The sequence below is a fragment of the Lontra canadensis genome, unplaced genomic scaffold, assembly GCF_010015895.1.
Source record: "Lontra canadensis isolate GAN:19392208 unplaced genomic scaffold, GSC_riverotter_1.0 scaffold110, whole genome shotgun sequence".
NCBI classification, from domain to species: domain Eukaryota; kingdom Metazoa; phylum Chordata; class Mammalia; order Carnivora; family Mustelidae; genus Lontra; species Lontra canadensis.
In genome coordinates, this window is record NW_022631104.1 from 5,801,910 (window position 1) to 5,819,644 (window position 17,735).

A 17,735-nucleotide genomic window follows, 5' to 3' on the forward strand; every position below is an offset into this window, starting at 1 on the left:
TGATACTTACAGCTAATATCAGAGTAGTTACCATTTTTTTCATAGTTACTATTCATAGTTGCTATCATTGTATTTTAAAGGTAGGTGAGCCCCAGCCCGGCATCACACGGCAGGCAAGTAAGGGACTGTTTTTGTCGTGGTTTTATAGATGCCTCTCTGGTACTTGACCACAGAAACACTCCTGTCTTATCTTTATCTGTATTTCAGTGATAATCAGTTATTATCCAGCCGAAGTAATATTCTCCCCGTTCCTGTCATTTAGACTCCTGCCATGTTCGTTTTTGATTTTGCTAGGATACCAAACAAAACAGGCTTTGTGGACAGGTCAGCTGCCTTATCTGTCTTTGTATTACCTGACACAACAGCTTGTGTATAACTGTGATATTTCTGCACCTGTGGCTGTGTCAGTAATGACATTGGACTTCCCCCAAATCCATCTTACACACAGAAGTGTTGAACTGTGTGCTAAAAGGGCCTGTTGGCACTTTCCCCCCTTGGTTTCTTAAACTCAGAACAATCCAGTTTCCAAACTGCTTAGCTGTATGGATGAATGACCGTGTTTTCCTTTATTGATGGGAGTTCAGAGTTCTACGTTAGATTTTTATAAATTTTTGGAACTTGTTTAGTTTTATGTATCAAAGGCTGGCAGTGGAAGGGGACGATGTAGTATTAGCTGACAGTGACCTGTTTAATACCCGAATTGACCCAGATGCCAGTCTAGGAGGAAATGGACAAAGTCGTCTGTTTCTTCTGATTCCGAGTCTCACATCCTTCCTGTCTTACTCTCTCAACTTACTTGAGCCTATCAAATAAGTTAGGGCACTCACCACTGTAGGAATTGTGGTAGAAAGGGAATGAGGATAAGTTCTTCTCTACCATTTTATTTCTCCCTTTCTGAGATTGTTTGGATATGAAGTTGCCTAGTTGAAATTGTGTTCCTCATTTTATAACCGGTAATTGCAGATTTAACAAGTGACTCTGGATACTCTGTTTTGAAAATGAGGTACTAAGAGATAGAGCCGAGGGGGAAATGAGAATTTCAGCAGTCCTTTTCCCTCTGCCCCTGCTAGGATGCTCTGGTTCCTGGTAGGTCAGTCACTCATGTTTCTGAAGGTATTCTATGAGCGACGTCTACGTTGTAGTGCCAGTTCTTGCTTTTTCTTGTGCTTAGGTTCTAGGAGCTCCCTTTTGCTGGCACTGGGATTGTGCAGCCACAAGAGGGACTGGTTCTTCCTGCTTTTTGATGATTCCTCCCTAGCTCCTTTGGCTTCTGAGCAGTGGCTTTAAAGAGCAGCTGTTTAGTTTTTATGGTTCTGCTTGTTAGTTGGTGGTGGTTGTACTGGTCTCGCCTGAGCTCTGTCACGTGTCTGCGTTGAGCTAGTAGGTCTTTTGGTGGAGCCTACGCTCAGGTGGGACGGCTGGGACCTGTGGACCTCTTGGTGCGTGTGGATTTTCATTGTCCAGGAAGCTAGACTGAGCTGCTTCACCTTTAGACTTCGTCATTTCCCAAGAGGGTGAACGTAGAAGGCTTAGCTCTGGAAGTCCTACAGCGTCCTTTCTGCTGTATTCTTGGGGTCACGGCAAGTCCAAAGCCCAGCCTGATTGAAGAAGTAGGGAGATGGACTCCACCTCTTGACTAGAAGAGCAGCAAAGTCATGTTGTAAAGACGTGATTCATTGGTGGCTCTTTTGGTAACAATCTATCACATAATGCCTGGTGATCCGTTAACATTATATCAAAAAGGCCACCTTCTAGATGCATCTCGTGCTCTTCAGTCATCTTTACTGCCATCGACAATAAGAAATTTTACTGTTGCTTTTTCAGATTTGGTGAAACCACTGTTGTTGAAGACATGTAGATTGACTGCCATAGTTTAGAGATGGTCTCCTTTCTTACCGGTTGGTGGGAAGAATCTGGCTGTCTGATTCTGACTGTAAGGACAGCAGAATCTTGCTTTCCTATGATGTAAAAGAAAGTAAGCCCACTAGGTTGTTTGAGAGGGTAGTGCAATGATGGTAAAAAAAAAAAAAACCAAAACAAAACAAACAACAACAACAACAACTAATAATTCTAATTCAGTAAATATTGGTCGAACTACTGTTTTATACCTGTTATAGGTGATTTGTAGAATTCAAGGATAAATCAAGAGAGTTAAACATTTAGAACAGAAAATCACTCCCAATTTGATGATGGGAACAGGCTTGAGAAGGGTGGGAGAGGGTGACAAGGTGGATCCCGTGTGAACATAGGATCTCTCTGAGAACAGGCTGGTTTTGATGTTTTGGAAACTAGAGATAGTGCTTAGGAAATACTGCTTTTTCCTCATTTGTGGAGGGTTGGGGAGGGGTGTCTCTGGTAACCTGGATCGCAGAGAGTGGCCATTGTCCATAGTTGGTTGGTTGGTAGACTCTCTGCTGCCCTTGGATGGCATTTTTGACTGACGTTGACCTCAGCTACTGGGTCAGCTCAGCTGATTGTGGAAAGTGATGTTAAAGGTGTGTATTGCTTGAGAAGTTAGTGGAGGGAGAATATTCAGGGCTCTTTGTCCAATTGCTGAAGCTAAATAAAGTTGAAAGATGTCTTCTTTCACCTTCAGTGTTCTGTGAGTCCGTGCCTTGTGCTCCAGTCAGAGTAAGAGCAAAACATTCTCAGGTGGGTGTAGATATGCTTGGACAAATCCTTGTTCTTCGGAATCATGGTTTGGAATCTTCTTGAAGATCCCATCCTTGGGACTGTTTCTCTGATGAGAAGTCTGAGGAAGGTGGATATGGATGGTGTTGGAAAGGTTGTTTAAAATTTCTGGATGTTTTCTTAAGACAGAACTTTGAAACCAGAACTTCAGGGGTGGTAGAGAGAGGTGGATCCCCAGTCCTTGGAGTGGCTGAGCGGGGCATGAGGCTGCTGAGCCATTCACCCAGCACCGAGCTGGCTGTGATTATGATCCCCCCAGTGTGTTGAACAGCTGTCCACATACTCTGTATGAGCCACAATGCAAGGAAGTTGGGCGGTATTACTCTAAGGGATATGGCAGTGCCTTGGAAATATGGGATGAGGTCAAATACTGTTGTCCCAAAGAGTCAGGGTTCTGGGTTTTAAACAGCAGAAACTTATTCCAGCTGATTTGCCCCACATCTGAGTTGTCTGGGGCTCTCCATGTGAACTTTATTGTTAGACTCATCTAATACACATTCAAAAGCATTTTCTGTATCAGGCACTGAATACGTTTTTAAGTATACAAGGAAGTCTTCTCTCACAGGAAGCTCCTTCCATATGAATAATTTACGATGTTTGATCATGCCTAGTTTCTGTGCTGCTGTAGATATAAGGGAGGCTCTGTTTATCTCTGTTGACTGGTTAGGAATTGATTATTTGGTGACAGTCTCACCCAAGGGGGAATTATAATCACAAATTAATGATCTTCCTTGATAAACATTTGTTGTACAAATATTTTAATCTCTGTTAGCTTCTAAAACTCTCCACAGGACAGTGTAGTTATCAGTCTCTTCCTTATGCCCTTTACTCCCTGTGGAAGTTGTTGCAGGCTTTAAAAAAAAAAAAAACCAACAAAACCATGTTGCCCTAATGTCATATTTGCTTATAGTTTTGTTGTTAAAAATAACTGAGTGCATAGTTGCCTTTAGGGGTTAGGTTCTGGGGGCCCTTGAGAAAGATGAGAAGGACGAGTCCTAATAAAAGTTCTTGCTTAGAGAAAGTGAATGGGAGAAGAAGAAACGGGGGATGGGGGGATGCTCATTAAATAGCCAGAGATCGCCTCGCTCAAATAGTGTAAAAGCGGTCTCTTTCTGCTTCTCCCTGAATCTCATGCTTGACCGACTGGGGTCTTCTTTGTCCTCCTCAAGACTGCCGTGTGAGTTCATCTCAAAATGATCATTCATCCTTTGGCGAGTGCAGAGCCCTGCTGGGAGAGCCCGCGCAGCTTGACCTTAACCTCTACCCCCGGGCACCAGTTTCAGGCTCTGAGTCAGCTCTGCTTAGGCTGTGAACTTTTCTAGAATTATTTAGCATGTTTTGCTGGTGAACGATTGGAATATATGCTTGGATGGCTCTCAGGATCGTTGCAGATGTGAAGCGTGGAGTGTGTCCACATCTAGCTTTTGTAAGCTACATTGTGTTGCATTTGTGTGCTTGTCCATTTACGCAGGAAATGTCCTTTAAGGCCCGGTTTATTTTGTCTAAATGTGAATGCTGTGCTGAGAAGGAATCTGTGTATGTGTGTGTATTTATATAAATATTTATTTTGAAGGAAACTGTTTAAGTGAGTTTTAATTGTTGTAATAGATTTTATCTGCCTGCAGAGGATAGCTACTGTCCCCTCAAAGTGGGCTTTTGAAGAAAGGGCCAATTTTGGTGTTTTTCTCTGGGTGGTTTTCACAATGCTGCTTTGTTCTGTTATTGTCCTGCCTTTGATCCAAGTGTGTTTTCAGTTTTTCACCGTATAGAGATTGTGGTGGGTCAGACACACAGGTGGTGGTCAGCTTTTGATTTGGGGAGTTTGTGGGCATTGAGCTCATTCAGATATATCATTACAAAGTCGTTACCTTAATTTTATCTCCAGAAATTTTGCCCTATACCGTAGCATTTATAGGTTCCAGAGATTGGTTAGGACCTGGTGTCTTTGAGGGCCACCGTTTTCACTTAACATCTCACTCATGGTACACACCTGCCCCGTGTACAAAGTACGCTCACCCTGCTCCAGCGGCTCCCAGACTGGTGTCAGTGCGAACCTGGATCTGATCGAGACACCATCAGTTCCACAGGTTTCAGTCTCCTCATCAAAAGCATCCAAATCAGGTGTGGGCGAGACGGAGTACAATCCCTTGTGACGCAGAATTCCTCTCCCTCTGCAGACCTGGAAACAAGACAGGTTACTTGCTTGCAAAACCCTGGAGTGGGTCTGGCTTTGGAACCCGGTTCTAGAGAGACCCATTCAAAGCAGGAGAACACTGAAGGAAGAAAGGCAGCAGCCCAAGCAGTTTCCAGATCTTGCCAGGCAGATTCCGTTAGGGTACAAGGCCTGGGGAGAGTCCTCTGTCTTTAAATATTTCCTGAAGACAAATTTCTAAGAAGTAAAAGAACATTTTCATGAAAGTTTTTTCTTGTATATTGCTGAACCTTTCATCAGAAAAATATTACATCAATTTACTTTTTAACCAGCAATGTATTGTGCTTGTGATTTCTTTACCTGGGCACGATGATGAACACATGATCATTGAAAAAAAATTGGTGTGCGTGTAAAATGAGACCAATGCTTTGCCAATTGCACATGAACGAAACTTTTTTTTAAAGATTTTATTTATTTATTTATTTGAGAGAGCAAGAGGGTGTGTGGCGGGTAGGAGGGTTTGAGAAGGGGCGGAGGGAGAGGAAGAGAGAGAATCCCAAGCAGACTCCCCACTGAGCATGGAGCCTGACTCGGGGCCCAGGCCCAGGACGTCGTGACCTGAGATGAAATCAAGAGTTGGCTGCTTAAGAGACTTAACAGACCAGGCGCCCCTCACATGAACAAAACTTTTAAATGTTTTTGGTGTTAGTGAGTGCCTTTCATAATTTTTTCTCAGTTTTGCTTTACTGTTCACACCCTTGCCAAATTCTCTATTTTTCTTGACTTGTGTGGTATCTTTATATACTTAGAGTTTCTCATTTTGTTTGGGAAGGATTTTCCCAAGCATTCATTTAAATTTTTTGAAGGTTTTTTGTTTTTTTTTGTTTGTTTGTTTTTGGTAATATACAGAGTTTGCTTTTGCTTTTTAATACAGCTAAATTTGCTGCAAGAAGAGTACCTTTTGGACGTGTAGGTCGAATGTCCTCCCTCTACTTGATGTCAACTAAAACTTAAATGTTTGGTACCTGAGTGGGCAAGTTACGTGGGAAATTCATGTTGTAGTGTGCTTACTTCTGAAAATGATGTGTCTTGTCTTCTTGGGAATTCACATTCTACTGTCGACAGGCCCATGCCTGAGAGCGGATCCAGGAGCCCCGGCCAGGAGCTCTGAGTTCTTGCCTGCGCCCCTGTCCAGCTGTTGTGGTACCTCAAACTTGCAGATATTGAAACCACGAGGCCGAGCCGAATGAGTCCCTTCATACATCTTCCGAATCCTCTGGGGTGGGGAAGTGTTTGGATTGCAGAGGAGTTAAGAAGGTGGATACAGGCATAAGAAACTGGGAAGAGTGGATGCTGGGAAAAGTATCCTTAACATCTGTGCGAAACTAAGACATGCTGCAGATGCTTAAAAACCCAGCTATGTTGCAGAGTCTCCATAGAGAACAATCCCAAAGAAATGGTTTTGTAGGATTTATTGACATACGAAGAAACGTGGTCAAGGAGTAAAGCATGTTACAAAATGTATTGTCTGATTGTGTATCTATAAATAGAAAATAGTTTCTAGGAAACAGTGATTATTTTGGGATAATTGGACTTAGAAATGTATGTAAAACACATATATTTTAAAAACCCATATATTCTCTAGGTGTGTGTGTGTGTGTATGTGTGTATATCTATCTCTCTCTCTATATATATATATAAATCTACATATATATATATATATAAAATATTTTGTATATTTTTGTTTCTTTATCTTTTCTGAATTTTTTGGCTTTTTTCTACCAGACAGATTTTGTTTGTATTATATAAAACACGGTTACCTTACCTCCCTACCCCAAAGACATTGCTGCAGATAAGATTATTTGAAATACCTGTGTTGTGACCGTGCAGTTGACAGTGGCCTGGTGTTTCTTTTAGCTCATTACGGTTGTAGACTGCTTCCCAGATTCTTCACTCAAGTGTTGATATTATGTTTGGGGGAAAATCCTTTCATTAAATGAAGGTGTTGAAGGGTAACCCTGGTAAGATGGTACTATTTTAGTATTTTTCAGTCTGTCAAGGTAAATGATTTTTATAGTGGTATTCTCCTTTGCAAAAGTGTTAGCATCTCTGAACACTATAAACTTGAAGCGTTTTCTATTGTATTGGAGGATAACGGGTGATTTGTGGTTAATAACAACTTCAGTTCATTTTTATATACTTGTTCTTAATTCTGAGAAATTCTTTGTTGCCTTCCAAAATATGATATTAACTATGTGTTAAAACAAATTTTTCTGCTTTTTGGGTATGAATTTCTTATGCCCTCAGAGAAGTATCTGTTTTATAGTACTTGAAACTTTTACTTTTTATTTGTTATTTCTTAGGTAAACGCAAAGCACTGAAGTTGAATTTTGCAAATCCACCTTTCAAATCTACAGCAAGGTTTACTCTGAATCCCAACCCTACAGGAGTTCAAAACCCACACATGTGAGTATTCCTGGTAATCAACTACAAGGCTCAACTCAAGTGGAGGTTTCAAAGTTACTGTGTTTTGTGTATTTTTTCCAAGTCGAGGTGTTGGTATTTCCATGATCTTATGGGCCATTTGAAATACTACTGTTTGAACTTGGCTAGAAAGCTGTTGATTCTGTAGTCTGAAGTAGGTGAACACGGTTTTCCTTGTTAAAGTTTACTTGAAGGGAAAGAGAGCCGAAGATCCAGATAATTCGCTATCTTTTCAATTTTCCTCATGCTGGACTCTGAGAATATTGTTTAGACCTTTCCTTCTGGGTCTCCAGTTAAGTTGTAAGTGGTATTTAGGAAACGTACCTCTCCCCTGCAGATCTGCACAAATCATCCCTTCTTACTAGGGGATCAAGAGGAGTCCCGTTCTGGGTAAATGACATTCCTGTAAGATTTCCATGTCACAGTAAATTGAAAGAATGTGTACGTGTATAGATCTACGTGATGTGTACGTATATCTGTCAGTGATTATTTTTTGAAATTTATTCCCTAAATATATATATTTTCCCCCTAAGTATTTTTTTATTAAAATACAAAAATGATATTTTAGCACCTTACTGAAGGTCACTTAAAATATTACATCTGTTAATTTAAAATAATACCTTCAGAATAATATTTATCGACCTTTGAACTGAAGTGTTGTGTTAGATAATGATGCCTCCCTCCTTCCCCCCATAAGACCTATTGTGAGCATGAAGGGTCAAGGCCAATAGCTTTGCATTTATATTCGTAAAAATAATTTTTACTTAGTTCCGGTATCGAGAACAATAATATCGAGAATAATAAAGCAAATGATGGAAGATATGGTTAAAAAAGAGGTCAGAATATATTATCTTGTAGTTTTTAATAATTCCTCAACAATTTTTATTCAAGTCCTGTTAGGCTACAAATATGTTCATGCTTTTCCCAAAAGGCACATTTTTTGCTCTTTCCTTTCCTTTTGATGTCTGGCATACATTGTATTTGCAAACAGTAACAGATTGGTAGAAGGTAGCGTGTCCTGCAATAGGAGTGCTGAAAATATATTGTGATTTTTAAAACATCAGCGTGTAGAAGGGAGCAATGTAGATGTGTGTGTCTGTGCTTTTAGGCTTTCACCTGTAACTTTAGAACAAATGAAAACTGGAGTAACAGTTCATTTGCCTCGGAATAGTGTCTTTTAATTTTATTAGACAGGTGTCCTTAATGAGATTTCTTGTCGGAGCTCAGCTTTGAGTCCCAGCCTTTTTACCTCCTCTGAAACATTGAGTGGGGGCTATATTGAGGAAGGAAACTCTTAGTACCTCTTAATTAGTCAGAGCTCTGGCAGCAAGGAAACATTCTTAAAAGAACCTCCTTCCTCATTTCCTAGAATTTCTAGTGAAAGCTAGTACAAAACTAATTCTTGAACATGGTCCACTTCTGTTACCTTGGTTGCTAGCCGAACCATGTATTCGAAGTCCAAGACAGAAAAGATAGGTAGTTATTGCCAGACTTAACAGCTTTTTTTTTTTTTTTTTTTTTTAAAGCCCCTTGGACACAAAGAAAGGCAACCTGACTTATGTTTAGAACTGCAAAAACATTTATGTACTTATACTCTCTTCCTTTGGGAATTCATGGAATTGAAAAATCCTTCCCCCCCCCCCCAACAGTAAACTGGTGGAAAAAAAAAGCTTCCTTTGAGATTTGAGTCAATCAATTTTTTTTTTTTAAACCTAACCACTTCATCCAGCGAGGTTTCTTATCTTTTGTCCCTTCCCAGCACATGTTGAAAGTTTGAGAGGACATGGTAATAAGCCTTTTTACTTCATGTAGAATCTTTAGATTTTGATTCTGGTATGTAAAAATTTTAGACCCAGACCTCATTTCACTGTTATTATTGGACTGGTCTGTTATATCGATCAGGAACAGGTAACTACTAATATTGATATTGGTCAAAGATAATTGTTTCACTACTTAGGGCAGCCTATCTCCTCTACCTTCCCACCCCCTTCCATAAGGGATCCTTTTGTGTTCTTCCTTTGAGCTGTACTGTCAGGTACTAAAAACTGCCGTGGGTCACTGTGTGGGGTAGGTAGTTTGCAGTTAGAAAATATAACTTGCAGTGTGTGAGTTTGAAACAAATACCTCTGTGTCACCTCTATGTATTTCCTCCTCCTAAAATGTCCTTGAATTTTAGTTACAGATATAAATAGAAAATTGCTCATGAATTTAGGAAAAGATAAGATGAAATGTAAGCAACAGAGTTAAGATATGCCCCAGGAACTACTTTCACAGCCACCTGGCATTTGATGTCTCCTGGGTGCAGATTCTGTGGGAGATTTAACATTTTAAGAACATGTCCTTATTTTCTGAGAACCAAGAGTTTAAATAAAATTCTAAGAAATAACAGTTGGGCACAGCAGTTCGATAAGTGAGGCATAAGGTAATACAGATTGAATGTCACATGAATGGTGCAGGAGGGGGTAAGATCACTGTAGGATAAACAGCTCGGTGAAACACTTCGCAGAGGAACAAGATTTGAATTAGATTTTGAAAGACACGTAGAGAAGGGAGAGTGGTATTCTGGAGAAGGGAAGTAGAAGATAAGTTTTGGGGACTATGTGTAGATTTGTTTAATTATAGCAGAGATGTTACTTACAGATTACCTATTTCTATCACTGGAAACTTACAGCATCTTTTTTCCCTTTATTCTTGGTGTTCTGTAGTTATATGAAGATACATCTAGGTCTGGATCATCCTTCTGTACTCTAGAAGAACAATTTTAGTTTCAAGATCCATGTATCTCTTTCTGAAAAAGTTTTGCTTTTCTTTTGATTCCTTCATGTTTTTCATAGTTTCCTGTTGTCTGGACACTGGACTTTCTGCATTTCCTGAATCTGTGACTTTTTTTTCATACTTTTTGTTGTTTTGTTTTCTTTCTCTACAGATTTCTCTCCCTCCCTTACACTCCCCTCCCTCCTTCCTTCCTTTCTTTCTTTCTAGAAAGAGAGCACAGGTGAATGAACGGGGTGGGGAAGGGGGCAGGGGAGGGTAGAATGAGATGAAGAGAGAGAATCTTAACCAGGCTCCACCCCCAGTGCAGAGTCCGATGTCAGGGTTAGGGTCAGTCTCACTACCCTGAGATCCTGACCTGAGTCAAAGTCAAGAGTTGGATGCTTAACTGACTGAGCCACCAGGCTCCCCCTTTCTTTTATGATCCTTGTATGAAGTATTCTGTTTTGGCAATTGACTTTAACTTCCAGGATTTGATTGTGGCTTCTTCTTAGTATCTTATTCTTTTAACATGGATGTAAAATCTGGAATTTTGAAGTTCTTTTCTATCCACTAGGCAATCCATTTCTTCAAGGGTCAGTTTTTCTTTAATCTTGTTTTTCTTCTTTGTGTTAGTATTTTTCCATGTGTCTTGTAATTCTGGGTTGCCCTTTGATAGTTGAGGATGAGGAAATTAGAAGGCTTCTTGGTAGCTCTGGCATAGGTGGTCAGCTGGTGGACCTGACTGCTTCTCTGTGAATGGTTTGAGAGCTGGCTGTTAGGCCAGGAATATTCAGGTGCCAGAATGAGTAAGGCCAACAATCACCCTGGGAGGACTCATTCTCTCCAGATAATATGTTTATTTTCCTTAAGGACATGCCCTCTTTCTGTTTTGGGGGAAAGGTGCAGAGAAAAGGACGAACTGACTAGATCTTTCTTATAGAAAGAATTTTAATGAACCCTTCTACTTCTAGGTGTTCATACATTTAACTTTGCATCCTCTCTGCAGTCCTGTTGGGATCATTGTTTATTTCTCATCTCTGCTGCATGTTCCCCTCCTACAATGTGTTATGGGTGGTACTATTTTTTTTTTTTTAAAGGAAATTATCTCTCTCTCTCTTTTAAGTGATGGGCAGGGTTCAAATTTTAAAGAAGTTTACATTTTTTTTAAGATTTTATTTTTAAGTAACTCTGCACCCAACATGGGGCTCCAGCTCACAACCCCCAGATCAAGAATCGCATGCTCCACTGACTGAGCCAGGCAGGCCACCCCTATTACTGGTTTTTTTTTTTAACTGCAAACATATCTAAAACTAGAGAGTGATAGATGGATCTTGTATTTATCAATCAGCTGTAGATGCTTCAGTTGTTAATGTGGCCAAGACTGATTTTGTCTGTTCTTCCACCCTCCTTATTTTTAACCAAGCTTCAGACATCATTCCACCTATAACTATTTCCAGGTGTATTTCTAAAAGATAAGGACTTTTTTTTAAAAAACATCAAAATACCACTGTAACATCTAGTAGAATAAATAATTCTTTAATATCATCATATAAGTAGATTACTTCATCAAAAAAATTTTTTTTTTATAGTTTGAAGCAGGATCCCAATAAGGTCCTCTACTGCAGGTGGCTGGTAAGTCTTTGAGACTATGAAGTCCCTTCTCTTGGACTTAATTAGTTTTTGCTTTGCCACACACTTTTGTCTGCTCTCAGGCATTCAGAAATTTGCCAAAATCTCTCTTTCTTCACTGTTTCTTTTCTGTTTTTTTACCCCCACTGTTCTTTTCCTGTGAGTCCTTAGAGAATGAGGAGACAACCTGACCAGGAAGTGTAGGTTCTTAATTATCACTGATTGAAATTATAAGTATTTCTCACACATTAAAAGAGAAAAAAGTATTTTTTTCTTTTTTTATACATGAATGTTTATTTTTCTGAATTTACATTTTATTTTATTTTGTTATTATTATTAACATATAATGTATTACTTGTTTCAGGAGTACAGGTCTGTGATTCATCAGTCTTACACAGTTAATAGCACTCACCACAGAACATACCCTCCCCAGTGTCCATTGCCTAGCCAACCCATCCCTCCCACCTCCCTCCACTCCAGAAGCCCTCAGTTTGTTTCCTGAGATTGAGACTCTTATGGTTTGTCTTCCTCTCTGGTTTTGTTTTGTTTCATTTTCCCCTCTCTTCCCCATGATCCTCTGCCTTGTTTCTCAAATTCCTCATATCAGCGAGACCATATGATAATTGTCTTTCTCTGATTGACTTATTTCACTTAGCAAAATACCCTCTAGTTCCATCTATGTCATTACAAATGGCAAGATTTTATTTTCTGATGGCTGCATAGTATTCCATTGTGTGTGTGTGTGTGTGTGTGTGTGTGTATCACATCTTCTTTATCCATTCATCTGTTGATGGACATCTAGGTTCTTTCCATAGTTTGGCTATTGTGGACATTGCTGCTATAAACATTGGGGTGCACGTGCCCCTTCAGATCACTACATTTGTATCTTTGGGGTAAATACCTAGTAGTGTGATTGCTGGGTCATAGGGTGGTTGTATTTTCAACTTTTTGAGGAACCTCCATACTGTTTTCCAGAGTGGCTGCATCAGCTTCCATTCCCACCTACAGTGTAGGAGGGTTCCCCTTTCTCTGTATTCTCTCCAACATCTGTCGTTTCCTGACTTGTTAATTTTACCCATTCTAACTGGTATGAGGTGGTATCTCTTTGAGGTTTTGATTTGTATTTCTCTGATGCCAAGTGATGTGGAGCATTTTTTCATGTGTCTATTGGCCATTTGGATGTCTTCTTTGCAGAAATCTCTGTTCATGTCTTCTGCTCATTTCTTGTTGATTGTCTTATTTGTTTTTTGGGTGTTGAGTTTGTTAAGTTCTTTATAGATTGTGGATACTAGCCCTTTATCTGATATGTCATTTGCCAATATCTTCTCCCATTCTGTCAGTTGTCTTTTGGTTTTGTCGACTGTTTCCTTTGCTGTGCAAAAGCTTTTGATCTTGATGAAGTCCCAATAGTTCATTTTTGCCCTTGCTTCCCTTGCCTTTGGCGATGTTTCTAGGAAGAAGTTGCTGTGGCTGAGGTTGAAGAGGTTGCTGCCTGTGTTTTCCTCAAGGATTTTGATGGAATCCTGTCTCACATTGAGGTCTTTCATCCATTTTGAGTCTGTTTTTGTGTGTGGTGTAAGGAAATGGTCCAGTTTCATTCTTCTGCATGTGGCTGTACAATTTTCCCAACACCGTTTGTTGAAGAGACTGTCCTTTTTCTGTTGGACATTCTTTCCTGTTTTGTTGAAGATTAGTTGACCAGTGGGTTGAGGGTCCATTTCTGGGCTCTCTGTTTTGTTCCATTGGTCTACGTGTCTGTTTTTGTGCCAGTACCATACTGTCCTGATGATGACAGCTTTGTAAAAGAGCTTGAAGTCTGGAATTCTGATGCCACCAGCTTTGGTTTTCTTTTTCAACATTCCTCTGGCTATTCGGGGTCTTTTCTGGTTCCACACAAATTTTAGGATTATTTGTTCCATTTCTTTGAAAAAAGCTGATGGAATCTGATAGGGATTGCATTAAATGTGTAGATTGCTCTAGGTAGCATAGACATTGAGAGAAAAGTATTGTAATAGAGACTCTTGAAACTATGACCTGGATGTAGCAGATGTTAACCTTTTGTCCTTTGGCTCTTTAAATGGAAGATTAAGCTGTAAAAATAGAGAGTATAAAAGGAAAAGCTAAAGGAAAAATGTGTGGCTGCCTTTTAATTTCTGTCAGGATTAGATTATAGAAAGTGCCATAGGTTTCTCTGATACCACAGAGGTATTGTTACAGATGTGGCAGACTGGTGCCATAGTCCTGTTCTTGTATATCAACTTGACATGAACAAAGTTTGATATTCTACTGTTAGTTCTGTGCTTTCCTCACACAGAGTAATGTTTGAGTGCTCTCAGTGCACTGCATCACTGAGAATGCACCAAATATAATTGTTATCCTGAAAGAACAGCCCTTTTATCTTCACAACATATCAGAACGGTACAAGACGAAACACTAGCTTAAATGCTGACATGAGAAATAAATAATGATGAGGACAGATACGTTTTGGGGCTTGAGCTAAACATTTTGAAACCATATGTTCTAAGTTTAAAGGAATCTCTTTGTTGAGACCAAGAAGATGTCTGGGATCTCATTTATCTTCATTACATTTGAGCACAGCGAGGCTCAGCTGAGCTATCGAACATCTAGGAAGTAGTTTTAGAGAAGTTTTAAAGTCCCCAGTTAACAACTAGTGGTATTCTTAATTTCATGATAATTCTACCCAGTAGAGCTTTATTGTAAAGCATAGAACAGCAATTACAAATTATCTAGCCACTATTCCCAGTTAAATTATTCATACTTTATCTTTTAAACTTTATTGTTTTGAATTAACCATTTTAGTTAATATTAAAGTCCTGGTTTCTTTCTTAGCATCATCATCATCATCCATGTGACCTTGAGTATGTCACTTAGCATTTCGATGTCAATTCAGATGTTGAATTAGAATAGTGACTTTCATTATTTTATTTACTTATTTTTTTGATAGAGAGAGGGAATAGCAGGGGAAGGGCAGAGGAGAGAGTGAATTTTAAGCAGCCTCCAAGCCTGGTGCAGACCCCAACATGGGGCTTGATCTCAAGACCCTGAGATCATGAGCTGAATACTTAACAAACTGAGTCACCCAGGCACCCCATGACTTCTGTTATTTTAGATGATGATTTAGGGAAGTGAGGGAAACCCAGTTTTGTGCTACTTTCTTCAGATAAAACGTTAAGGACAAATGTCGTAGATTAAGTGTTTCTGACGACTACAGAGAGGGCTCTGTAGTCTTGACTGCCCTCATTCCCTAAAGTAGCCCCTTAGAACACCTCTCAAATCTACATTAGTTTCAAAGTGTTTTTCCCATCTCTGAGATTTTTCGATGGAGTTGTAGTAATTTGGAATTGCTACACTTTTGTGGCAGAGCACTTTCACAAAATGGCAGTCATGGTAGAAATACTTGTAGGTACAAAGTAGTACTCCAAAATTGGAAACACCAAATGTATGAAATACTAAGGGATCTTTTAATTTTTGACTGGTCTAGATTTACTGCTGCCAGCTCTTTCTTTCTGACTCCGTGTTCTAAATATACCTAACACAACATTTACCATCTTAACCATTCGCAAGTGTGCAGCTCAGTGGCATTAAGTATAGTCACATTATTGTGCAGCTGCCATTACCATCCACCTCCAGGATGCTTTCATTTTCTCCAGCTGGAAGTGTACTCCTTAAACACTAACTACCCCTCCCTCTTCCTATCAGCCCTGGTTCTACTTCGTCTCTGAATCTGGTCATTCTAGGAGCCTCGTAGAAGCAGAATGACACAGTATTTTTTTGTGTGTGTGTCTGGCTTATTTCACTCAACATAATGTCTGCACACTCTATCCATGTGTAGTATGTGTCACAGTTTCCCTTTTAAGGCTTGAACAGCATTGAATTTATATATGGCATTTTGTTTATCTGTTCATATGTTGATGGACATTTGGCCATTTCTCCCTTTTGACTCTAGTGAATAATCCCGGCGAGTGAGATTTTCCACCAGAGCTTGCATCATCGTGCTTCTTGAAGTTCAGAGGTGGTTAAGCTTTTTCTCAGTCCCACATCCTACCTTGGTACACCTGATGGTTGTGGTACGTTTCCTTACATTAGAGATTCACAAGAGATGGGATTCTCAACCGAGCATCGGGGTGATAGATGAGGTTGCACTGATCCTGTGTGGCCCTCCTACCCTTGGAGATTCACTAATATAATTCTCCTCAGGCTGGGCGTTTATAGCTGAGATACTGGGTGTTAGTTCTGCAGTATTTAAAGAAATTAATAATGAATGCTGTTGAGTTGCGTGTCTATTAAATGAATTTAGTTTTTGTGTTCTAAAGCGTCCTTGTTCTTGAGCCAGAGACTTAGGCTGACACTAGAAGGTGTCCCTGATTCTTTAACCTGTAGAGTTGCAGAGCTCTGCTCTTTAAAGAAATGTCTGATTCCTTTGTTTTTTGTGAGTTTTTCAACTGTTTCTGATCTGGCAGCAAGACTCTGAGTTCTGATGTAGTTCAGAATGTTATAGAAGTCCTTTGTCTTTGTATTGTATGCATATTTCTGGAAACCTCTCTGTACATAAGGAGTTATACTATAGAAAGGAGACATCATATCTTTTCAGAGTGTTCTTTTTCTTTTTTTTTTTTTAAAGATTTATTCATTTATTTATTTGACAGAGAAAGAGATCACAAGTAGAGAGTCAGGCAGAAAGAGGGTGAAGCAGGCTCTCTGCCGAGCAGAGAGCCCGATGTAGGGCGCGATCCCAGGACCTTGAGATCATGACCTGAGCCGAAGGCAGAGGCTTAACCCACTGAGCCACCCAGGCGCCCCAAGACAAGGATATTCTTAAAAAAGAATACTACAGACCACTATCCCTCATGAACATAGACGTGAACATCCTCAACAAAATATTCACAAATGGAATCTATCGATATATAGAAAGGACAGTACATCACAACGAAATGGGATTCATTTTAATTTTACATGGAAAATTATCAGTTTAATTCACTGCAATAATAAAATAAAGGCAAAAAATTATGTAATCATTTCAGTAGATGCGGAAAAAGGATTTGAGAACATTCAGTTATCCATTTGTGATAGAGATTCTCATTAAAGTAGGAAAAGAAGGGGAATTTTTCAGCCTTTTAAAGGACATCTGTGAAAAATCTATAGCTAATATCATACTTAATGATGAAACACTTAATGTTTTCTCCGTGAAATTGGTAACAAGACAAGAACGTCTGCACTCACCAATGCTATTCAATACTAGACTGGAGGCCTACCCAGTACAATAAAGTAAGAATAATGATTGAAAGACAGAAAGATGGGAAAGAGAAGCAAACAGTTTTTTTTTTTTAATACGATGTGCTTGAAAATACAGAAAATCGTAATTAGAGAACATTACTAGCATTATTGAGTGACTTCAGCAAGCTCGCAGGAAAAATGATCATTGTTCCAAAATCAGTTTAAAAAATACACTTGGACAAGTGAAATTGAAAAAAATGATTGTAGTACCATGAAAAAGTCTACAATACTTGCAGATAAATTTAATGACAATTGTGTAAGCTTTCCCTAATGAAAACTCTAAGTCATTGCTGAAAGAAATTAAAGACCTCTATATGGGTCAGGATGCCGTGCTTGGAAGGTACTGTATGACTAGGATAGCTGTTCTTCCCACATGGATCTGCTGACCCACTGAAATCCCAAAGAAAATCCAGTAAACTTTAACAAATGTATGCAAGTTGACACAATGATTCTGAAATTTTATGTGGACGTTCAAAAGACCTAGAATAGCCAAAAGCATTTTTGTAAAAGAAAAACTAAACTGGAGGACTTATACCTGATTTCGAGGTTTATTATAAAGCTACAGTAATGGCTTTGTTGGGGGACATCAGGATACACAGATCCATCAGTGGAACAGAATAGAAAGTCCGATAGACACACACAGTCGTTTTTTTTTTTGGCCGGGGGGCCTGTACAATTCAAGGGGGGAAAGGATAGACTTTTCATGGTGGTGGAATAACTGGAAAAAGTG

The 17,735-nt window shown here is 39.5% G+C and overlaps 1 protein-coding gene across 2 annotated transcripts in view; it reads left to right on the forward strand.

Moving 5' to 3' along the window:
• Window positions 1-17,735, forward strand: part of MAP2K4 (mitogen-activated protein kinase kinase 4) — a 126,648-nt gene that overhangs the window by 27,438 nt on the left and 81,475 nt on the right. For both annotated transcript variants that reach the window (XM_032840061.1, XM_032840062.1), the window contains one exon: window positions 7,207-7,309. In XM_032840061.1, the coding sequence (XP_032695952.1) occupies window positions 7,207-7,309 (103 nt within the window). The remainder of the gene's footprint in view (window positions 1-7,206; window positions 7,310-17,735) is intronic.